This window comes from Oncorhynchus mykiss, chromosome 13 (genome assembly GCF_013265735.2).
Source record: "Oncorhynchus mykiss isolate Arlee chromosome 13, USDA_OmykA_1.1, whole genome shotgun sequence".
In the NCBI taxonomy this organism is placed as follows: domain Eukaryota; kingdom Metazoa; phylum Chordata; class Actinopteri; order Salmoniformes; family Salmonidae; genus Oncorhynchus; species Oncorhynchus mykiss.
In genome coordinates this window covers 70710014-70736234 of record NC_048577.1, presented here as the reverse complement: position 1 = coordinate 70736234, position 26221 = coordinate 70710014, and the positions used below count along the sequence as shown (strand labels likewise).

The window sequence follows — 26221 nt, the reverse complement described above, 5'->3', positions numbered from 1 at the left end:
ACTCTATTACATCTCTATTACATCTCTATTACATCTCTATTACATCTCTATTACGTCTCTATTACATCTCTATTACATCTCTGCTACAACTCTATTACATCTCTATTACATCTATATTACATCTCTATTACATCTCTGCTACAACTCTATTACAACTCCATTACATCTCTATTACATCTCTATTACAACTCTATTACATCTCTATTACATCTCTATTACATCTCTATTACAACTCTATTACATCTCTATTACAACGCCATAACAACTCCGCTACAACTCTATTACATCTCTATTACATCTCTGCTACAACTATATTACATCTCTATTACATCTCTATTACATCTCTATTACAACTCTATTACATCTCTATTACATCTCTATTACATCTCTATTACATCTATATTACATCTCTATTACATCTCTATTACAACTCTATTACATCTCTATTACATCTCTATTACATCTCTATTACAACTCTATTACATCTCTATTACAACTCTATTACATCTCTATTACATCTCTATTACGTCTCTATTACATCTCTGCTACATATCTCTATTACAACTCCATTACATCTCTGCTACATATCTATTACATCTCTGCTACAACTCCATTACATCTCTATTACATCTCTGCTACATATCTATTACATCTCTGCTACAACTCCATTACATCTATTACATCTCTATTACATCTCTGCTACAACTCCATTACATCTCTATTACATCTCTATTACATCTCTGCTACAACTCTGCTACATCTCTATTACATCTCTGCTACAACTCTATTACATCTCTGCTACAACTCCATTACATCTCTATTACATCTCTGCTACAACTCTATTACATCTCTGCTACAACTCCATTACATCTCTATTACATCTCTGCTACAACTCCATTACATCTCTATTACATCTCTGCTACAACTCCATTACATCTCTATTACATCTCTGCTACAACTCCATTACATCTATTACATCTCTATTACATCTCTGCTACAACTCTATTACATCTCTGCTACATCTCTGCTACATCTCTATTACATCTCTGCTACAACTCCATTACATCTCTATTACATCTCTGCTACAACTCTATTACATCTCTGCTACAACTCCATTACATCTATTACATCTCTATTACATCTCTGCTACAACTCCATTACATCTATTACATCTCTATTACATCTCTGCTACAACTCCATTACATCTCTGCTACATCTCTGCTACATCTCTATTACATCTCTGCTACAACTCCATTACATCTCTATTACATCTCTGCTACAACTCTATTACATCTCTGCTACAACTCCATTACATCTCTGCTACATCTCTGCTACATCTCTATTACATCTCTGCTACAACTCCATTACATCTCTATTACATCTCCGCTACATCTCCATTACAACTCCATTACATTGCCGCTACATCTCTATTACATTGCCGCTACATCTCTAGCGATACCTGGTATCAGAGTGATACCTGGTATGTTGTGAATAAGGGGTCAGAGGTACCTGGTATGTTGTGAATAAGGGGTCAGAGAGGTACCTGGTATGTTGTGAATAAGGGGTCAGAGAGGTACCTGGTATGTCTTGGTCTTCATGGCGATCACACCGTTGATTGGCACCATCAGAACCATTACAGCCACGCCAGCCAGCACCGACGGACCCAAGTTCTACACAGGACATGACATCACAAACCACTGAGAAACTGTTAAGATAACAACAGTCTCTGCTGCGTATGTAACAGAGTTGGATTTAGAACATCACTCCTTAGCTTGGAATGTGTCTACTTGCGCCATCAAAATGCTATCCAGATCACTCCCAGTCAGTAACAAGTACCTGCCACAGGATGTACAGAACCAGTATGACCTCTTGGTTTATTTAAAGATCTTTGGTGCGTACCTGCCACAGGAATTACAGGGCCCGTATGACCTCTTGGTTTATTTAAAAGATCTTTGGTGCGTACCTGCCACAGGAATTACAGGGCCCGTATGACCTCTTGGTTTATTTAAAAGATCTTTGGTGCGTACCTGCCACAGGAATTACAGGGCCCGTATGACCTCTTGGTTTATTTAAAAGATCTTTGGTGCGTACCTGCCACAGGAAGTACAGGGCCAGTATGACCTGTAGAGGAGCAGACCAGATCATGTTGATGTAGGTGATGAGGTCCATGAAGCGCTGGGCGTCGACCGACATCAGGTTGACGATCTCTCCCACTGTAGACGTACGCCGCGCCGCGTTACTGATCACCAGAGCCTGGGAGAGGTTAGAGGTTAAAGGTCAGACAGGGGGTAAGGGTCTATGAAGGGTCTACAAAAGTCAGATCAATCAATCATCGGCAAAATATTGATTGATTGATTAGTACACCTACGATCAGTAGACAGCCCCTACTATTGCGGTGTGGAGCATCATGCCAAATTAACTCTCAATCAATCACTAATCAAATCAATCAGTCACTAATCAAATCAATCAGTCACTAATCAAATCAATCAATCACTAATCAAAACAATCAGTCACTAATCAAATCAATCAGTCACTAATCAAATCAATCAGTCACTAATCAAATCAATCAGTCACTAATCAAATTAGTCGCTGATCAAATCAATCAGTCACTAATCAAATCAATCAGTCACTAATCAAATCAATCAGTCACTAATCAAATCAATCAATTGATCAGCAGAATATTATTTAAACAAAACCTTTATTTAAATTGTACCTTCATTTAACAAGGCAAGTCGATAGTGATTACCTTCCTGTAGACAGCTCCTACTATAGCAGTGCGTAGCCTCATCCCCGTGACGAAGCACACAATAGTGATTACCTTCCTGTAGACAGCTCCTACTATAATGATTACCTTCCTGTAGACAGCTCCTACTATAGTGATTACCTTCCTGTAGACAGCTCCTACTATAGCAGTGCGTAGCCTCATCCCCGTGACGAAGCACACAATAATGATTACCTTCCTGTAGACAGCTCCTACTATAGCAGTGCGTAGCCTCATCCCCGTGACGAAGCACACAATAGTGATTACCTTCCTGTAGACAGCTCCTAGTATAGCAGTGCGTAGCCTCATTCCCGTGACGAAGCACACAATAATGATTACCTTCCTGTAGACAGCTCCTACTATAGCAGTGCGTAGCCTCATTCCCGTGACGAAGCACACATTAGTGATTACCTTCCTGTAGACAGCTCCTACTATAGCAGTGCGTAGCCTCATTCCCGTGACGAAGCACACGATAGTGATTACCTTCCTGTAGACAGCTCCTACTATAGCCGTGCGTAGCCTCATCCCCGTGACGAAGCACACATTAGTGATTACCTTCCTGTAGACAGCTCCTACTATAGCAGTGCGTAGCCTCATCCCCGTGACGAAGCACACATTAGTGATTACCTTCCTGTAGACAGCTCCTACTATAATGATTACCTTCCTGTAGACAGCTCCTACTATAGTGATTACCTTCCTGTAGACAGCTCCTACTATAGCAGTGCGTAGCCTCATCCCCGTGACGAAGCACACATTAGTGATTACCTTCCTGTAGACAGCTCCCACTATAGCAGTGCGTAGCCTCATCCCAGTGACGAAGCACACATTAGTGATTACCTTCCTGTAGACAGCTCCTACTATAGCAGTGCGTAGCCTCATCCCCGTGACGAAGCACACATGGAAGTACTTCTGCAGGATGAGGGTCTGGAAGCAGGTACAAACGAAGAGCAGCGCGGTGTAGAAGTAGCCCTGCCACGAGGGGGCGCTAGAGTCGTTCACAAACTGGATCAGCAACCTGAAGGGGTTGGAGATCAAGGGGGGTTAGCAGGTCAGGGGGTAAAAAAAGGCAATGACACAGGCTGAGAGACGGTGATTAAAAAGAGGTCAAATGTCAGCGGGTAGGGACGGCAAGAGAGATGGACACAAAAGGCCGCATTCAAGGGTTCTTCTGACGGTCTGGAACAACAGGTCCGTTTGGCGACGTCAGAAAAAAAAAACTCTTGATTTCTAATAATTCCAAGTGCACATGAACACAGCAAGACAGGTCAAACATCTATACAGGCTGAAATGACAAGAGGACATGAACACAGCAACACAGGTCAAACAGGCTGAAATGACAAGAGGACATGGACACAGCAAGACAGGTCAAACATCTATACAGGCTGAAATGACAAGAGGACATGAACACAGCAACACAGGTCAAACATCTATACAGGCTGAAATTACAAGAGGACATGAACACAGCAACACAGGTCAAACATCTATACAGGCTGAAATGACAAGAGGACATGAACACAGCAAGACAGGTCAAACATCTATACAGGCTGAAATGACAAGAGGACATGAACACAGCAAGACAGGTCAAACAGGCTGAAATGACAAGAGGACATGAACACAGCAAGACAGGTCAAACATCTATACAGGCTGAAATGACAAGAGGACATGAACACAGCAACACAGGTCAAACATCCATACAGGCTGAAATGACAAGAGGACATGAACACAGCAAGACAGGTCAAACATCTATACAGGCTGAAATGACAAGAGGACATGAACACAGCAAGACAGGTCAAACATCTATACAGGCTGAAATGACAAGAGGACATGAACACAGCAAGACAGGTCAAACATCTATACAGGCTGAAATGACAAGAGGACATGAACACAGCAAGACAGGTCAAACAGGCTGAAATGACAAGAGGACATGAACACAGCAAGACAGGTCAAACAGGCTGAAATGACAAGAGGACATGAACACAGCAAGACAGGTCAAACAGGCTGAAATGACATGAGGACATGAACACAGCAAGACAGGTCAAACAGGCTGAAATGACAAGAGCACATGAACACAGCAAGACAGGTCAAACATCTATACAGGCTGAGCGAGAGAAAGAGAGGTCTAGTGTTGCACGTTGTACCCAAACTACAGTACTTTTTTGATATTTTATCTTGGAAAAACCGTCCTGTATTAGAATGACTTACTTTCGGTTCTTCTATCAAATATGTTTGGACGTTTGGAAATTAACTAAATGTTTTGAACTTATTAGAAAAAAAGTTTTTTGTAAGACATGAACAGAATGCATCAGTGGTTCGTATTCCCTGAAACTTCCTGCGGAGGCAACGGCACGGGAATGACCGTCTGTGTGTGTGTGTGTGTGTGTGTGTGTCTGTGTGTGTGTGTGTGTGTGTGTGTGTGTGTGTCTGTGTGTGTGTCTGTGTGTGTGTGTGTTCCGCGTATTGTCCACCACTTTGTGTAGCCGTTAGCGATGCTAACGATAACCGTCTTTAGGTAAACGGAAAGGCTTTACCAAAAAAAACCTCTCTCAATTAAAAAGTTAAGTACCGGGCAGAATCATGACGATTTGCATCAATCTATCGGGCATTTGTTTTGCAAACTCCATCACGTGTGCAACAGAAACAACGCTAACCTCACAACACCAGGTGCCTGAGCACCTCGTCCCCAGGCTTGGATTGCTGGCCTGTAGAGCCTGGTAACACCGTGCCACAAAGTGGAACTTGAAAAGGGTTCCGGAACATTTTTGAAAATCGCCAAACAAAATATATGTATATATCACATTGAACATATTAGTGGAAGCCCACTTGATTCTGAGTTCAGGGGGGGAAAGGGGGGAGGGGGGGGGGGATACAGTTTGAAAACTATTTCTAAGATGACTACATTTTCTTAGTTCACTTTTGAATTTTCTGACGCTCAACCAGTTAGCAAGTCGTAAATGTCAGAGTTTCCCAGTTCCGACTGGCAAGTGAACACAGCACCAATCACTTGAGCTGCTCGCGCTCTGAAGTCCACAATGTAGCGGGCGGATCTAAGGGCTCAGGATAGATGGTGATGGACAGAGATAGATGGTGATGGACAGAGATAGATGGTGATGGACAGAGATAGATGGTGATGGACAGAGATAGATGGTGATGGACAGCCAATTAAAACTACCCCCCCCCCCCCCACACTAGAACAGAAACACCTACAACTACCCCCCCCCCACTAGAACAGAAACACCTACAACTACCCCCCCCCACTAGAACAGAAACACCTACAACTACCCCCCCCCCACTAGAACAGAAACACCTACAACTACCTCCCCCCACTAGAAGAGAAACACCTACAACTACCCCCCCCCCCACTAGAACAGAAACACCTACAACTACCCCCCCCCCCACTAGAACAGAAACACCTACAACTACCCCTCCCCACACTAGAACAGAAACACCTACAACTACCCCTCCCCACACTAGAACAGAAACACCTACAACTACCCCCCCCCCCCCCCCCCACTAGAACAGAAACACCTGCAACTACCACACCCCCCCACTAGAACAGAAACACCTACAACTACCCCCCCCCCCCCTCACTAGAAGAGAAACACCTACAACGACCCCCCCCCCCACTAGAAGAGAAGACCAGACGAGAGTATCTCACCTACCTGAGTATATTCGGCCCCACGAACATGAGAATGTCCTGGATGATCTTGTAGAGAGAAGAGATGAGGAAGTAGGGTCCGAAGGTGAGACAGAGGGCCCAGAACAGAGAGGGTTCTCTCGTCTTCTGGGGTGTCTTCATAATCAGGATCTCTGACTCCTCTACGGGGACACCCTCCTTCCTCTCTCCCCGAGGAGCCTTCTTAGGAGAGTACAGAGTCTTCTCCTCCGGTCTGGGAGAAAGGGAGGGAGGGAGGGAGGGAGGGGGAGAGAAGGAGTTATTTAGCTTGTTTTCCTTCTTTGAACGTTTTGCTACGATGTGCCCTGATGAACATGACCTTTTGACCTTGCCTGAGTGCAAACGCGCCATGATGTGCAAGTACGCGTGTGTGGAGGTGTGTGGTTCCTGGTGGGTTCTGCTGACCTTTTGACCTTCAGGCACTCGTTGTTCCAGCGTCGTACGAGCTGAGGGACGACCCTCTGGGAGCGGTCCTCTGAGTTCAGACACCACAGATCCTTCTGTTCTAACGGACGCTTATAACCTGTTACTATCAGACTGGAGGAGAGGGGGAGATAGAAAAATGAGCGAGAGGGAGAGAGAGAAACACAGAGAGACACACACAGAGAGAGAGACAGAGAGAGAGAGACACAGAGAGAAAAAGAGAGAGAAACACACAGTGAAACACACACAGAGAGAAACACACAGAGAAACAGAAGGAAGGAAGAAAGGAAGGAAACAGTCAGCACTAACACTTCCTGTAGAAACAGAAACTCATGCCTGCTGTTTCCAGAGGGGTATCCTACAACCCAGGATCAATGAGTTCGCCAGCTAACTTCCATAAACAACCAGAAATTACTATTGATTTTCTCCGGTTCATTAAGAAAGCTAAACTTAGATGTCTTTTTGGTTGTTGAGTCAATTAGACCATGCCAAAGGTTATTTTAAAATATATATTTTTATTTTCTAACAGCTCACCCAGTGATCCACCAGAAGCTGATTCTGGACAGAAAGGAAGCTCCGATCTCAGGACAGGGATTCTGTAACCGGCAGGAGATGGAACACACAGTTAGAAAACACACACACACACGCACGAACGGACACACACACACACACGCAAGAACGGACGGACACACACACACACACACACGCAAGAACAGACACACACATGGGCGCACACCCACAACATGCACCCTTTCTAACTTTCTCTTAATTAGATACTTATTTTCCACCATAATTTGCAAATTAATTCATTAAAAATCCTACAATGTGATTTTCTGGATTTTTTTTCCTCATTTTGTCTGTCATAGTTGAAGTGTACCTATGATGAAAATTACAGGCCTCTCTCATCTTTTTAAGTGGGAGAACTTGCACAATTGGTGGCTGACTAAATACTTTTTTTGCCCCACTGTACTTGTTAGCATTGCTAACCTTTCAGATTACAGAGGATCACTGGGGGGATTTAACATGTACTTGTTAGCATTGCTAACCTTTCAGATTACAGAGGCTCAGTGGGGTTTAAAAAAATAGCGCCTCGTGTTCAGTGCCGGTATTACCGAATATCCCGGTGATGGCACACAGTCGGTATTAAAGACAATCTGGATACCGCACAAGTCTAATCAACCATCGAAATCAATTCATTAAAAAAATGTATCCTCTTTTGGCTTGATAGCACACAAATTATCCCAATTGATAATCCTTAATTACCGCAGCCATTTGCCAATGCATTGATCATGAAATTGAAAGCCTGTCTTTATATAATGCCTTATGATAATGTTTAATGATAATGTACAAACTATATGAATAGGCATTAAACAACATTAAAGAGAAGACAAGGCAATTTGATTAATCATTTCTTGATCATGGTTCATTTGGGACGGGGAGGGGGACGGGGGGGATGGGGACGGGGAAAGGAATGGGGGGAGGACGGGGACGGGGGACGGGGAAAGGAATGGGGGGAGGACGGGGACGGGGACGGTGGGACGGGGGGAGTAATTTCAGAGGGTCTGCTGTCTGAACAACTTTTATTTGTATTTCTTTTAAGTCTTTTTAATGAATTTATCTTATTAACACTTTGTTCTAGCTAGTTGTGTAGGTAGCCGTCAAGTAAACACAATGTGTTCCCTCCGGCTGAGAAAGACGCACTAACGAAAAACAAAGGTAGGAATAGATTGTTTTCTGTTAGTAAAACTCCCTTTAGTCTATACTGATGTGTCAGGCCTATTAAAAGGGATGTTATCTTGCACAGCTTAACATATAAACTAAACCTCTGTACAGATTTCTTGTTCGTTCAAAACATCTTTCTCTCCAGCTGCCAGTGCGACCACGGCATAGAGATGGCTAGCTAGACGGTGAAGCCCTCTATGGGGCTGTTCTATCACAGAAGCGATCAATAGCAGAGATCAGAGGTGAGCACTCTGTCCATTTCTATGGCCAGCTGTCTGGACTTTCTCCACTCGCTCAAGGATCATTGAGGCAACCGCCAGTGTGTCTCTAGAAAAAAGTAACGAACAATATTCCAATATTTGAATACAGCAACTCGTAATATTATTTAGTTACTCGTGAAAGTAATTAGACTGAAACACGTTACCCTCAACACACACGCACACACACACACACACGCACACACACACACACACACACACACACACACACACACACAATGCACACACACACACACACACTTTCCATTTTGTTACTGATCTCTGGAAGGTCTGACTGTTCCTTTGTGAGACTGTTAACAGGGAGACCTGTATCCATGTCGTTATTGATCTCTGGACTGTCTCTGTTGTGGGAGTGGAACAATAACACAAGAGAACCAATCCTGGGAACTGGTTAACCTGTTGCTACCACAATAACACAAGAGAACCAATCCTGGGAACTGGTTAACCTGTTGCTAGCACAATAACACAAGAGAACCAATCCTGGGAACTGGTTAACCTGTTGCTAGCACAATAACACAAGAGAACCAATCCTGGGAACTGGTAAACCTGTTGCTTCCACAATAACACAAGATAACCAATCCTGGGAACTGGTTAACCTGTTGCTACCACAATAACACAAGAGAACCAATCCTGGGAACTGGTTAACCTGTTGCTACCACAATAACACAAGAGAACCAATCCTGGGAACTGGTTAACCTGTTGCTACCCCAATAACACAAGAGAACCAATCCTGGGCACTGGTAAACCTGTTGCTAACACAATAACACACACAGCTGGCATTCACTTAACACACACAGCAATATCCACACACACTTCTCACAGTCACACAACATTTACTGTTTGACACAGCAAGCACTCATACAAGCACACACACAGCTAAACACACACACACAGCATGCACAAATTTATACAAACACAATGTGCCGACACGCAGAGACATAACAAAAACACCCAGAGAGACAGAGGGCAGTGTGTGTGTGTGTGTGTGTGTGTCTCTGTGTGTGTGTGTCTCTGTGTGTGTGTGTGTCTCTGTGTGTGTGTCTCTGTTTGTGTGTGTGTGTGTCTCTGTGTGTGTGTGTGTGTGTGTGTGTCTCTGTGTGTGTGTGTGTGTGTGTGTGTGTGTCTCTGTGTGTGTGTGTGTGTGTGTCTCTGTGTGTGTGTGTGTGTGTGTGTGTGTCTCTGTGTGTGTGTCTCTGTGTGTGTGTCTCTGTGTGTGTGTCTCTGTGTGTGTGTCTCTGTGTGTGTGTCTCTGTGTGTGTGTCTGTGTGTGTGTGTCTGTGTGTGTCTGTGTGTGTGTGTCTGTGTGTGTGTGTACTCACAGCGTCTTTGGATGCCTCTGAGAAGAGAGGAGGCTGGTCTGAGAGGGCTGACAGGAGCAGAGAGATGAGCAGCAGTGTGTAGTAGATGTAGAAGGTTGTGTATCTGAACACACACACAGTCAACGGCTGGGAGGAAACATGGAAACACTGTTAAAAAAAGACCTTTCTTTCATAGACCTCCAAGTCTGAGACAGTTTACTGGCAATAAAATAAGACTGGACTCTTCTTGTTACACATCGGCTGAACCACACACACACACACACACACGCACACACAGACACACACACAACTAGAACTGGGTGATGTGGACAGAAATCCATATTGCGATAAACGTAAACATTTTTAGCAATAATGATAAATCAGTGATCAATTACATTAAACCATTCATGGGGGAGGTGCTCGAGCTGGGCGATATGTAACAAAAAGTAACATCGCGAAAAAAATGTAATTATTTTTCTCAATAACAACAAAGTCCTCAACAACATTTGTTTTTTGTTTTCATGGACAGTTACAGTTACTCTAACTGTAAATATGATATTGTCGCTAGATAGCCATGGAGGCTAATCTAACTGTAAATATGATATTGTCGCTAGATAGCCATGTAGGCTAATCTAACTGTAAATATGATATTGTCGCTAGATAGCCATGTAGGCTAATCTAACTGTAAATATGATATTGTCGCTAGATAGCCATGTAGGCTAATCTAACTGTAAATATGATATTGTCGCTAGATAGCCATGTAGGCTAATCTAACTGTAAATATGATATTGTCGCTAGATAGCCATGTAGGCTAATCTAACTGTAAATATGATATTGTCGCTAGATAGCCATGTAGGCTAATCTAACTGTAAATATGATATTGTCGCTAGATAGCCATGTAGGCTAATCTAACTGTAAATATGTTGTTGCTAGATAGCCATGTAGGCTAATCTAACTGTAAATATGATATTGTTGCTAGATTGATTAATCAATTAGCCTACAAGGCTATCTAGCAACAAGATCATATTTACAGTTAGTAATCTAGCTAAGTGTACATAGCTATCTAGCAACAACATCATATTTACAGATAGATTAGCCTAATGTCCTACAGGAACTTCCCAGCTCTAGGCCTGACTTCCCAGCTCTAGGCCTGACTTCCCAGCTCTAGGCCTAACTTCCCAGCTCTAGGCCTAACTTCCCAGCTCTAGGCCTAACTTCCCAGCTCCAGGCCTGACTTCCCAGCTCCAGGCCTAACTTCCCAGCTCCAGGCCTAACTTCCCAGCTCCAGGCCTAACTTCCCAGCTCTAGGCCTGACTTCCCAGCTCCAGGCCTAACTTCCCAGCTCCAGGCCTAACTTCCCAGCTCCAGGCCTAACTTCCCAGCTCTAGGCCTAACTTCCCAGCTCCAGGCCTAACTTCCCAGCTCTAGGCCTAACTTCCCAGCTCCAGGCCTGACTTCCCAGCTCTAGGCCTAACTTCCCAGCTCTAGGCCTGGCGCTCTCCGCTCGGCTCCGCGGGTTCATCAGAACCATACTACCTGCAGCCTAGTCCGGTTGTAAAGTGGTGCCATGAACACAATACTAAGAGGTGAGAAATACTTGGAAAACTCCCAGAAAGCTGTGACTCTCTGTAACTACAACAACAGTAGTTGTTTTGAGAACAGTATTTTTCCCCCACAGTAGCATCTTGAGCAACGGTCATATGATTATGCTTCTCAGAATGCATCTCTACCTCCTCCGTGTCACAGCGGAGAGAAGAAGTGAGTCAGCAGCCGACAGCCAAACAAACAGAGACAGGCAGAGAGTTCCATAGCAGGAATCAACATAATGCATAGGCTATTACTGTTGACCACATTATGATTCTAGAACAATCCACAGGGACGTTGTGTAACAAAATCACACCAAATAATAGTTCTAGAACAATCCACAGGAACGTTGTGTAACAAAATCACCCCAAATAATGGTTCTAGAACAATCCACAGGAACATTGTGTAACAAAATCACATCAAATAATGGTTCTAGAACAATCCACAGGAACATTGTGTAACAAAATCACCCCAAATAATGGTTCTAGAACAATCCACAGGAACATTGTGCAGCAAAATCACTCCAAATTATAGTTCTAGAACAATCCACAGTAAGAGGTAGCCTATGTCTGTACCTGTACATGACCATCTGATCATTTATCACTCCAGTGTTAATCTGCAAAATTGTAATTATTCACCTACCTCCTCATGCCTTTTGCACACAATGTAATAGACTCCCCTTTTTTTTTCTACTGTGTTATTGACTTAATTGTTTACTCCATGTGTAACTCTGTGTTGTCTGTTCACACTGCTATGCTTTATCTTGGCCAGGTCGCAGTTGTAAATGAGACCTTGTTCTCAACTAGCCTACCTGGTTAAATAAAGGTGTTCTCAACTAGCCTACCTGGTTAAATAAAGGTGTTCTCTCACCTCGTTGATGGCTTGTATGATCTTGGATCTGAATGTGACGGTAGCACAGAGGACGGCCACCAGCCAGAAGTTGAGCATCACCCCTGAAGACTGGACTCCTTTTAACCTCTCATACTGAGTCAGGAGGGTGGCTAGCAGCTGGGGAGAGAACACACACACACATTAGAACAACACACACACACACACACATTAGAACAACATATACACACACACACACACATTAGAACAACATATACACACACACACACACTAGAACAACATACACACATACACACACACTAGAACAACATACACACACACACATTAGAACAACATATACACATTAGAACATATATACACACACACACATTAGAACAACATATACACACACACACACACACTAGAACAACATACACACATACACACACACTAGAACAACATACACACACACACACACACACACACACACACACACACACACACACACACACACACATCCCATTCAGATCTGACACCACTTGTGAGTACACACACGTTTAATATTATGCATTTGATCCTCGCGGGAATTGAACCCGCAACCTTGCCGTTGCAAGCGCCATGCTCTTACCAACATGTATTAATTATGCCCAGATGTTAATAACACTATAAAAACCACTCCTCCTACGGACCACATTCATACAGTATTTATACTGAATCACTACATACTGGGACTATGACAAGGCAGCAGAGTACTGGGTACTGGTAGACAGTATTATACTAAATCACTAGATACTGGTAGACAGTATTATACTGAATCACTAGATACTGGGTACTGGTAGACAGAGTATTATATTGAATCACTAGATACTGGGTACTGGTAGACAGAGTATTATATTGAATCACTAGATACTGGGTACTGGTAGACACAGTATTATATTGAATCACTAGATACTGGGTACTGGTAGACACAGTATTATATTGAATCACTAGATACTGGGTACTGGTAGACACAGTATTATATTGAATCACTAGATACTGGGTACTGGTAGACAGAGTATTATATTGAATCACTAGATACTGGGTACTGGTAGACACAGTATTATACTGAATCACTAGATACTGGGTACTGGTAGACAGAGTATTATATTGAATCACTAGATACTGGGTACTGGTAGACACAGTATTATACTGAATCACTAGATACTGGTAGACACAGTATTATATTGAATCACTAGATACTGGGTACTGGTAGGCAGTATTATACTGAATCACTAGATACTGGGTACTGGTAGACACAGTATAATATTGAATCACTAGATACTGGGTACTGGTAGACACAGTATTATATTGAATCACTAGATACTGGGTACTGGTAGATCCTTACAGGCCGACCACTCCCTCCCCAGCTAGGACCCTTACAGGCCGACCACTCCCCCCCAGCTAAGACCCTTACAGGCCGACCACTCCCCCCCAGCTAAGACCCTTACAGGCCGACCACCCCCCCCCCCCCCCCCCCCCCCAGCTAAGACCCTTTTGATCCAGCCCACAGTGTTGGTTTTTACTATAGTGATGCCGAGCATGGTGGGGCTAACCAGATAAACAGTGTTGGTTTTTACCATAGTGATGCCGAGCATGGTGGGGCTAACCAGATAAACAGTGTTGGTTGTTACCATAGTGATGCCGAGCATGGTGGGGCTAACCAGATTAACAGGTGCCTGGGTGGAGGAGGAGGCACCGCTGTCATGTTGGCTTCTTTCCCAGAAAGAGTAAAACACATCTGCCCAGCAGACGATCCACAGGAGAAAACCTACTGCCTGGAGGAGAGGATGAGAGGAGAGCAGGAAGAAGACTTTATTGTGCATTTTCAGATAATGGAAATTCATATTTTGCTTTAAACCCTATTCCCGGAGAAACACATGCACCCAAACACACACACACACGCAACCTCGCCGGCCGGCCGCAGGGCAGTGACCCTGGAGCAGCTGAGGGGTCAAGTTTAAGTGGCACAACAGCAGGAGGCATCTAGGATGTTATTGCTACTCTAGGATACTCATTCCTCACTACTTTTGCCCAGAGCCTTTCTGGCCAGGGCCCTAGGGGTAGTGCGTGAAAAGTAGTGCGTGAAATAGGGAACCATTTGGGATGCAGATGAAGGAGGAGGAAATGAGATATTTTAATGAGGTGTGTGTCAGGATATTGTCTTGTCAGACACTCTACCACACAGAGAAGCCTGTGTTCTGAAATGACTCTCCTGGTTGTTCAGAGAGACTGTTCTGAAATGACTCTCCTGGTTGTTCAGAGAAAGAGTGTTAGCTTGATATATATGTTTCTCTGGTTGTTCAGAGAGAGAGAGAGAGTGTTAGCTTGCTATATATGTTTATCTGGTTGTTCAGAGAGAGAGAGAGAGTGTTAGCTTGCTATATATGTTTCTCTGGTTGTTCAGAGAGAGAGAGAGAGTGTTAGCTTGCTATATATGTTTCTCTGGTTGTTCAGAGAGAGAGAGAGAGTGTTAGCTTGCTATATATGTTTATCTGGTTGTTCAGAGAGAGAGAGAGAGTGTTAGCTTGCTATATATGTTTCTCTGGTTGCTCAGAGAGAGAGAGAGAGAGAGAGTGTTAGCTTGCTATATATGTTTCTCTGGTTGTTCAGAGAGAGAGAGAGAGTGTTAGCTTGCTATATATGTTTCTCTGGTTGTTCAGAGAAAAAAGGTCTTGCTATATACACTACCGTTCAAAAGTTTGGGGTCACTTAAATATGTCCTTGTTTTTGAAAGAAAAAGCAAATTTTTTTGTCCGTTAAAACAACATCAAATTGATCAGAAATACAGTGTAGACATTGTTAATGTTGTAAATGACTATTGTAGCTGGAAACTGATGACTTTTTATGGAATACCTACCTATGTGTACAGAGACCCATTATCTGCAACCATCACTCCTGTGTTCCAATGGCACGTTGGGTTCGCTAATCCAAGATTATCATTTTAAAAGACTAACTGATCAATAGAAAACCCTTTTGCAATTATGTTAGCACATCTGAAAACTGTCGTCCTGATTAAAGAAGCAATAAAACTGGCCTTCTTTAGACTAGTTGAATATCTGGAGCATCAGCATTTGAGGGTTCGATTACAGGCTCAAAATGGCCAGAAACCAAGACCTTTCTTCTGAAACTTGTCAGTCTATTCTTGTTCTGAGAAATTAAGGCTATTTCCATGCGAGAAATTGCCAAGAAACTGAGGATCTCATACAACGCTGTGTACTACTCCCTTCGCAGAACAGCGCAAACTGGCCCTAACCAGAATAGAAAGAGGAGTGGGAGGCCCCGGTGCACAACTGAGTAAGAGGACAAGTACATTAGAGTGTCTAGTTTGAGAAACAGACGCCTCACTAGTCCTCAACTGGCAGCTTCAGTAAATAGTACCCGCAAAACACCCGTCTCAACGTCAACAGTGAAGAGGTGACTCCGGGATGCTGGTCTTATCTCATTGTAAGAACCGTGGAGACAGGTAGACACAGATAACACAGAAAACACAGATAACACAGAAAACACAGATCACACAGACACATGCAGAAAAACCTGGACACGTACACACACCACCACCCCAGACTCTCCCTATAAACACACACACACCACCACCCCAGACTCTCCCTATAAACACACACACACACACACACACACACACACACGTACACACACCACCACCCCAGACTCTCCCTATAAACACACACACACACACACACACACACACACACGTACACACACCACCACCCCAGACTCTCCCTATAAACACATCCCCCCCCCCCGGACTCACGGTTTTGGCTCTGTTGAGGTGGGTCATGCATATGTAGCCCCGGTCGTGGCTTTTGAGGTACAGGAAATAGATCGGGGCACAGACCCAGAGGTAGAGACAGGGGACCCATACCAGCACTGTGTTCTGAAAGCACTGGGTCAGATCTGGGTTACCCACGTGCCACGTACGGTTCCAATCCTGAGGGGGGGGGGGGATTAAATGACAGATGACTGAGAGACACAGCAGCTCATTCAACATAGTGTTGATAAGGACATGGTGACCTAAGAAGAGAGAGACTGGCAACCAGACAGGGCAGGCTAATAAATGACACCCTATAGGACCTGGGCAAATGTAGTGCACTATACAGGGAATAGGAAAGCATTTGGGGTCAAAAGTAGTGCACTATACAGGGAACAGGATGCCATTTGGGGTCAAAAGTAGTGCACTATATAGGGAATAGTGTGCCCTATGGGACAAAGCCTCAGACTGCTGTGTTCAGACTGTGAATTATGACAAGGCCTAATGTTAGTAGAGCTACAGAGACAAATACATTCATACACCAGGCTACATAACTACACTTTGTGTGGAAACAGACACTTTTAGTCACACTGTGTGTGTGTGTGTGGTGTGGTGTGGTGTGGTGTGGTGTGTGTGTGTTGTGTGTGTGTGTGTGTGGACGACCACAGCGTCTGTTCTTCATCTCAACTTCTAATAAAACCCACATAAACATTCCTGCCTTGGCACAAAGGAGGGAACCGGAGGCAGGGTGCCAGGCCACACAGACACACCTTCCTCTCTCGTTCCTTTCCTAAAGCCTATCGCTTTTGGCTGTATTGTTTGATAACACTTTACTAAAATCCTGAGTTCATAAGGCATTTATAACACTGATATAACACCGAGACAACACGAACACGATCACGAGACAACACTGAGACAATACAATCACGAGACAACACTGAGACAACACTGACACAACACGAACACGAGACAACACTGACACAACACGAACACGAGACAACACTGAGACAACACTGACACAACACAATCACGAGACAACACTGAGACAATACAGTCACGAGACAACACTGAGACAACACGATCACGAGACAACACTGAGACAATACAGTCACGTGACAACACTGTCACAATACAACACTGAGACAACACTGACATGAAACAACACTGACAACACGAGACAACACTGAGACAACACTGAGACAACACTGTCACAATACAACACTGAGACAACACTGACATGAAACAACACTGACAACACGAGACAACACGAGACAACACTGAGACAACACTGTCACAATACAACACTGAGACAACACTGACATGAAACAACACTGACAACACGAGACAACACTGAGACAACACTGTCACAATACAACACTGACACAACACAACACTGACACAACACAACACTGAGACAACACAAGACAACACTGTCACAATACAACACTGAGACAACACAACACTGAGACAACACGATCGCGAGACAACACTGAGACAACACTGCCACGTGACAACACAACACCGAGACAACACTAACATGAAACAACACTGTCACAACACTGACATGAAACAACACTGTCACAATACAACACTGAGACAACACTGACACGAGACAACACTAAGACAACACTGACACGAGACAACACTGAGAGAACACAACAATGAGACAACACGATCACGAGACAACACTGACACAACACTGTCACAACACTGAGACAACACTGAGACAACACAACACTGAGACAACACTGTCACAACACTGAGACAACACTGTCACAACACTGAGACAACACGAGACAACACAACACTGAGACAACAACACTGAGACAACACAACACTGAGACAACACTGACAGAACACTGAGACAACACTGACAGAACACTGAGACAACACTGACAGAACACTGAGACATGTTATGACAGCTGTTTTTTTTACCTGAATCCTGAGTCGTACTGTGTATGTATGTTGAATAACCCTACTGTTTAATCAGTCTGACCAGGGCTGCTAAAGAACAAGCAACTCCAAGGTACTCATGACCAGTGACCAGTTCAGTGATTTTGGAAAGCACTTGTCTCAATACCCTTCGGCTTCAAGACAAGCCCTCCTTACCCCTGTGGAATTTGTTTGGTTCAATAACTGAGCCAGTGAGTAGACAACAAAGCCCTGTAGAATATACAAGTGTACAATCACACTACCAGGTCTCTCATAACAGGTTCCAAAGGGCTGTGGGACTGGGTGATGAGATTGCATGTTATCATAACTCAGGAAGCCATAGACCTTATTGACAAAATGCGTGTTACTAGGCCTAACAGTGTCTGAAATCCCAAACCTAGAACAGCAGCTGGAACATTGTGGAAGGCGAGACTAGGCCTAACAGTGTCTGAAATCCCAAACCTAGAACAGCAGCTGGAACATTGTGGAAGGCGAGACTAGGCCTAACAGTGTCTGAAATCCCAAACCTAGAACAGCAGCTGGAACATTGTGGAAGGCGAGACTAGGCCTAACAGTGTCTGAAATCCCAAACCTAGAACAGCAGCTGGAACATTGTGGAAGGCGAGACTAGGCCTAACAGTGTCTGAAATCCCAAACCTAGAACAGCAGCTGGAACATTGTGGAAGGCGAGACTAGGCCTAACAGTGTCTGAAATCCCAAACCTAGAACAGCAGCTGGAACATTGTGGAAGGCAGGGCAACCCGTCTGCTTAGGGAGACTAGGCCTAACAGTGTCTGAAATCCCAAACCTAGAACAGCAGCTGGAACATTGTGGAAGGCAGGGCAACCCGTCTGCTTAGGGAGACTAGGCCTAACAGTCTCTGAAATCCCATACCTAGAACAGCAGCTGGAACATTGTGGAAGGCAGGGCAACCCGTCTGCTTAGCGAGACTAGGCCTAACAGTGTCTGAAATCCCAAACCTAGAACAGCAGCTGGAACATTGTGGAAGGCAGGGCAACCCGTCTGCTTAGGGAGACTAGGCCTAACAGTGTCTGAAATCCCAAACCTAGAACAGCAGCTGGAACATTGTGGAAGGCAGGGCAACCCGTCTGCTTAGCGAGACTAGGCCTAACAGTCTCTGAAATCCCAAACCTAGAACAGCAGCTGGAACATTGTGGAAGGCAGGGCAACCCGTCTGCTTAGCGAGACTAGGCCTAACAGTGTCTGAAATCCCAAACCTAGAACAGCAGCTGGAACATTGTGGAAGGCAGGGCAACCCGTCTGCTTAGCGAGACTAGGCCTAACAGTGTCTGAAATCCCAAACCTAGAACAGCAGCTGGAACATTGTGGAAGGCAGGGCAACCCGTCTGCTTAGCGAGACTAGGCCTAACAGTGTCTGAAATCCCAAACCTAGAACAGCAGCTGGAACATTGTGGAAGGCAGGGCAACCCGTCTGCTTAGCGAGACTAGGCCTAACAGTCTCTGAAATCCCAAACCTAGAACAGCAGCTGGAACATTGTGGAAGGCAGGGCAACCCATCTGCTTAGCGAGACTAGGCCTAACAGTCTCTGAAATCCCAAACCTAGAACAGCAGCTGGAACATTGTGGAAGGCAAGGCAACCCGTCTGCTTAGGGAGACTAGGCCTAACACTAATTGACCTACACCCTGTTATTAACATTTGGGCAAATGGACCTCTAACACTTGTAGCTAAATTCCTTAGGCCATGATGAGCAAAAGCCCTATCTGGCCAGGCCAGCTGACAGTTGACTTATGAGGCAATATCCTGCATGTTATGACCGCACATAGATAGATTCTATCTACATGACAGTATGTGTCACTTCAAACATGTGTAACTCTTTTGGGCTCCCGAGTGGGGCAGCGATCTAAGGCACTTCATCTCAGTGCTAGAGGCGTCACTACAGACCCTGGTTTGATCCCGGGTTGTATCATAACCCGGCCGTGATTGGGAGTCCCATAGGGAGGCGCACAATTGGTCCAGCATCCTTAGGGTTTGGCCCCGGGGGGGAGGCCGTCATCGTAAATAAGAGTTTGTTCTTTAACTGACTGGCCCAGTTAATCTTCTAGTTCAGTGCCATAACAAGTTTGGTTGGATTCCACAGGTTTAGGTTTCTAGTTCGTTTTTGGGGGGGTTCTATCTAGCTAATGTAATAATAATGTCCTCCCTATGTTGCTGCTACTCGCAGTGGATGGTGTGTACAGGTTTAAACAAACAATGTCATCTTGCAACAGCTGATAGACTTGCTGTACGTGTTCTTGTGTTGTGGACCTTGCTATCAAGACGGGCTTGCCATCATACCTGGGTGTTATGTCAGGAAAGTTACCTAGCGAACATTTCATCGAAACACTTTGCTCTATCATCAACAGAGCAGAGGTAGTGTGAGTCTCGAATTAAAGTTGTTAGACTAGAGTGAGTTTTAGCTAGCAGGTTAGCTAACATAATAGGAATCAATGGTGTTTTAAAAATCACTGAAAGCTGTTAAGCTAGCAAAGACACAACTTCACACTAAAAACGATTGTCGACTTTTATTGATAGCGATATACCTTTTTAAAAATGCGCTACCACGTTATTTCAACCTCTCTATTTCACACATTCTTAATGAAACGAAGCTTAGCTAGTTAGCTCAAGTCAACCGGCATAATGAACGACGGCCTTGCTAGCCTAGCTAGCTACTGTTAGCTAACACCAGTGTTACCAAAGACAGGACAGTAACGTTGTGTGATATTACCATGCTTAGTTCAGGCAGACACCGTCATTACAAGCAAAGCCGCTAACAACAAGCTGGGGAAACAACTGTAAGGCGTCAACATTGTAAAGACAGCAGGAGAGTTGACTAGCTTCGGTGGCAACAGTGGAACTTACCCAAAACGGGTCGGAACCGTCCGCACTGCAGAACTTGTCCAAACCCATTCGCGGTTGATCAAGTTCTCCTCTGATAATTTGGGGTTAACGGCGCTACCGCTTTGCTTTGGTTTCATAAGCGCACTTCTGTTGGCGCTCCTGTAAACAAGATAGAAGGTTACCGCTAGGGGGCGCTCTAACTACATCGGTAACAGTGCGTTTAGCTGGTGTGTGTGGGTGTGTGTGTGTGTGTGTGTGTCACATGTTATTTTACTCTGTGGGGGGCCACCGCTGGCGTGCATGAATAACACAACCTCTAGAATGACGTGCAAATAGCACACTTTTCCCTATGGGTCCTGGTCAAAAGTAGTGCACTATATAGGGAATGAGGTGTGTGTGTAACAACAGTGTAACAACAGGGGGCCTCAGAAAGTAGTCACACCCCTTGACTTGATCCATATTATTGTGTGTTACAGCCTGAATTCAAAATGGATTGTGTCACTGATCTACACTCAGTATCCCATAATGGAATTATGAATGAAGACATTTTTACAAAAAATAATAAAAAAATGAAAAGCTGAAATGTCTTGAATCAATAAGTATTCAACTCCTTTGTTATGGCGAGGAGCCAAAATAAGTTCAGGAGTAACAATGTCCTTAACAAGTCACATATTAAGTTGCATGGACTCACTCTGACTGCAATAATAGTGTTTAAGATCATTTTGAAATGACTACCCCACCTCTTTACTCTACACATATAATTAATTATCTGTAAGGTCCCTCAGTCGAGCAGTGAATTTCAAGCACAGATTCAACCACAAATAAGAGGGAGGTTTTCCAATGCCCCGCAAAGAACGGCAACTATTGGTAGATGGGAATGAAAAAAATTATATTCCTTTTCAGCATGGTGCAGTTATTACTTCCACTTTGGATGGTGTATCAATACACACAGTCACTACAAAGATACAGGCGCCCTTCCTAACTCAGTTGCCAGAGAGGAAGGAAACCGCTCAGAGAGGAAACCGCTCATGAGGCTAAAGGTAACTTAAAACAGTTACAGAGTTTAATGGCTGTGATCGGAGAAAACTGAGGATGGACAAACAATATTGTAGTTACTCCACAATACTAACATAAATGAGTGAAAAGGAAGGAATACAAATATTCCAAAATGTACATCCTGTTTGCAATAAGGCACTAAAGTAATTCTGCAAAAGATGTGGCAAAGAAAGGAACTGTTGGTCCTAAATACAAAGTGTTATGTTTGGGGCAAATCCAACACACATCACTGAGTACCACGCTTCATATTTTCAAGCATGGTGGTGGCTGCATCATGTTATGGGTCTGCTTGTCATCGGCAAGGACTCGTTTTTTTAGGATAAAAAGTAACAGAATAGAGCTAAACACAGGCAAAATCCTAGAGGAAAACCTGGTTCAATCTGCTTTCCACCAGACAGTCAGAGACAAATTCACCTTTCAGCAGGACAAATACCTTAAACACAAGGCCAAATATACAAGTCAACATTGAATGTTCCTTTGTGGCCTAGTTAGAGTTTTGACTTAAATCGTCTTGAAAATCTATGACAAGACTAGAAAATGGCTGTCTAGCAACGATCAACAACCAACTTGACAGAGCTTGAAGAATTGTAGAAAGAATAATGTGCAAATATTGTACAATCCAGGTGTGTAAAGCTCTGAGAGACTCACCCAGAAAGACTCACAGCTGTAATCGCTGCCAAAGGTGATTCTAACATGTATTGACTCAGGAGGTTGAATACTTATCTAATTAGGATATATTACCGTTTTATTTTCCATTAATAAAATACAAAAATATAAAAAATGTTCTTCCACTTTGAAATGACAGATTATTTTGGGTAAATCGTTGACAAACAAAAAGACAATTTAACCCATTTTAATATGACTTTATAACACAACAAATTGTGAAAAAAATCAAGGTGAGGGAATACTTTCTGAAGGCACTGTTGTTCACCCCCACATCCTGGCTGCTGTCTCATCCATACAAGGCCCAAATGTCCCAAATGGCACCCTATTCCTTACATAGTGCACTACTTTTGACCAGAGTAGTGCACTATGTAGGGAATAGAGTGCCATTTGGGATGCAGACATACCCACAGCTGTCTCATCCTTATATGGTCCTGTTCCCTTGGGTCAGTTTGATCATTTGAATAACCATACAGAGAGATAGCGTGTGGCACTAGGCCTGGAGAGCTACAGAGAGATACCATGTTGATATAGCTTAGTCCTTGGCCTGGAGAGCTACAGAGAGACACCATGTTGATATAGCTTAGTCCTTGGCCTGGAGAGCTACAGCGAGATACCATGTTGATGTAGCTTAGTCCTAAGCCTGGAGAGCTACAGAGACATACCATGTTGATATAGCTTAGTCCTAGGCCTGGAGAGCTACAGAGCGACACCATGTTGATATAGCTTAGTCCTAGGCCTGGAGAGCTACAGAGACATACAATGTTGATATAGCTTAGTCCTAGGCCTGGAGAGCTACAGAGAGACACCATGTTGATATAGCTTAGTCCTTGGCCTGGAGAGCTACAGAGACATACCATGTTGATATAGCTTAGTCCCAGGCCTGGAGAGCTACAGAGAGATACCATGTTGATATAGCTTAGTCCTAGGCCTGGAGAGCTACAGAGACATACCATGTTGATATAGCTTAGTCCTAGGCCTGGAGAGCTACAGAGAGACACCATGTTGATATAGCTTAGTCCTTGGCCTGGAGAGCTACAGAGAGATACCATGTTGATATAGCTTAGTCCCAGGCCTGGAGAGCTACAGAGAGATACCATGTTGATATAGCTTAGTCCCAGGCCTGGAGAGGTATAGAGACATACCATGTTGATATAGCTTAGTCCTAGGCCTGGAGAGGTATAGAGACATACCATGTTGATATAGCTTAGTCCTAGGCCTGGAGAGCTAGCCACAAGTGGTGATGGAAATAAATGGTGCTCCCCGCTGTCTCCTAGTGGGGGTATATGGTAATGATACCTCTCTCCTAGTGGGGGGTATAGGGTAATGATACCTGTCTCCTAGTGGGGGGTATAGGGTAATGATACCTCTCTCCTAGTGGGGGTATAAGGTAATGAATGATACCTGTCTCCTATTGGGGGTATATGGTAATGATACCTGTCTCATAGTGGGATTATAAGGTAATGATACCTGTCTCACTCTCTCATTATACTGTCTGTCACACAACCAGTTGAAGTCGGAAGTTTACATACACCTTAGCCAAATACATTTAAACTCAGTTTCTCACAGTTCCTGACATTTAATCCTAGTAACAATTCCCTATCTTAGGTCAGTTAGGATCACCACTTTATTTTAAGAATGTGAAATGTCAGAATAATAGTAGAGAGAATGATTTATTTCAGCTTTTATTTCTTTCATCTCATTCTCAGTGGTTCAGAAGTTTACATACACTCAATGAGTATTTGGTAGCATTGCCTTTAAATTGTTTAACTTTGGTCAAAAGTTTTGGGTAGCCTTCCCACAAGCCTCCCACAATAAATTGGGTGAATTTTGTCCCATTCCTCCTGACAGAGCCGGTGTAACTGAGTCAGGTTGGTAGGTGTCCTTACTCGCAAACACTTTTTCAGTTCTGCCCATAGATTTTCTATAGGATTGAGGTCAGGGCTTTGTGATGACAACTCCAATACCTGGACTTCGTTGTCCTTAAGCCGTTTTGCCACAACTTTGGAAGCATGCTTGGGGTCATTGTCCATTTGGAAGACCCATTTTCGATCAAGCTTCAACTTCCTGACTGATGTCTTGAGATGTTGCTTTAATATATCCACATAATTTCCATCTTCATAATGCCATATATTTAGTGAAGTGCACCAGTCCTTCCTGCAGCAATGCACCCCCACAACATGATGCTGCCACCCCCGTGCTTCACGGTTGGGATGGTGTTCTTCTTCCACAACATGATGCTGCCACCCCCGTGCTTCACGGTTGGGATGGTGTTCTTCTTCCACAACATGATGCTGCCACCCCCGTGCTTCACGGTTGGGATGGTGTTCTTCTTCCACAACATGATGCTGCCACCCCCGTGCTTCACGGTTGGGATGGTGTTCTTCTTCCACAACATGATGCTGCCACCCCCATGCTTCACGGTTGGGATGGTGTTCTTCGGCTTGCAAGTCTCTCTTTTTTCCTCCGAACATAACGATGGTCATTATGGCCAAACAGTTCTATTTATGTTTTATCAGACCAGAGGACATTTCTCCAAAAAGTACGATCTTTGTCCCAATGTGCAGTTGCAAACTGTATTCTGTCTTTTTTATGGCGGTTTTGAAGCAGTGGCTTCGTCCTTGCTGAGCGGCCTTTCAGGTTATGTCGATATATGACTCGTTTTACTGTGGATATAGATACTTTTGTACCTGTTTCCTCCAGCATCTTCACAAGGTCCTTTGCTGTTGTTCTGGGATTGATTTGTACTTTTCTCACCAAAGTACGTTCATCTCTAGGAGACAGAATGCGTCTCCTTCCTGAGTGGTATGACGGCTGCGTGGTCCCATGGTGTTAATACTTGTGTACTATTGTTTTTACAGATGAGCGTGGTACCTTCAGGTGTTTGGAAATTGCTGCCAAGGATGAATCAGACTTGTGAAGGTCTACAATTTTCTTTCTGAGGTCTTGGCTGATTTATTTTGATTTCCCCATGATGTCAAGCAAAGAGGCACTGAGTTTGAAGGTAGGCCTTGAAATACATCCACAGGTACACCTCCAATTGACTCAAATGATGTCAGTTAGCCTATCAGAAGCTTCTAAAGCCATGACATAAGTTTCTGGAATTTTCCAAGCTGTTTAAAGGCACAGTCAACTTAGTGTATGTAAACTTCTGACCCACTGGAATTGTGATACAGTGAATTATAAGTGAAATAATCTGTCTGTAAACAATTGTTGGAAAAATTACTTGTGTCATGCACAAAGTAGATGTCCTAACCGACTTGCCAAAACTATAGTTTGTTAACAGGAAATGTGTGGAGTGGTTGAAAAACGAGTTTTAATGACTCCAACCTAAGTG

General features: G+C 43.9%; 1 protein-coding gene across 2 annotated transcripts in view; it reads right to left on the bottom strand.

The window, feature by feature from the left end:
• LOC110515631 (multidrug resistance-associated protein 1) overlaps positions 1-21360 on the bottom strand; it is a 66345-nt gene extending 44985 nt beyond the window's left edge. Inside the window, exons 1-13 of one of the 2 annotated variants that reach the window (XM_036942066.1) lie at positions 21187-21360; positions 16376-16552; positions 14238-14381; positions 12610-12747; positions 10177-10302; positions 7392-7453; positions 6840-6971; positions 6421-6648; positions 3599-3776; positions 3173-3388; positions 2747-2818; positions 2092-2253; positions 1578-1670 (exon numbers count right to left, since the gene is read on the bottom strand). In XM_036942066.1, coding sequence (XP_036797961.1) covers positions 1578-1670; positions 2092-2253; positions 2747-2818; positions 3173-3388; positions 3599-3776; positions 6421-6648; positions 6840-6971; positions 7392-7453; positions 10177-10302; positions 12610-12747; positions 14238-14381; positions 16376-16552; positions 21187-21234 — 1776 coding nt within the window. In that variant the 5' untranslated portion in view covers positions 21235-21360. The remainder of the gene's footprint in view (positions 1-1577; positions 1671-2091; positions 2254-2746; positions 2819-3172; positions 3389-3598; positions 3777-6420; positions 6649-6839; positions 6972-7391; positions 7454-10176; positions 10303-12609; positions 12748-14237; positions 14382-16375; positions 16553-21186) is intronic. The other variant, XM_036942067.1, reaches the window with a different exon arrangement.
• Between the last annotated feature and the right edge of the window lie 4861 nt (positions 21361-26221).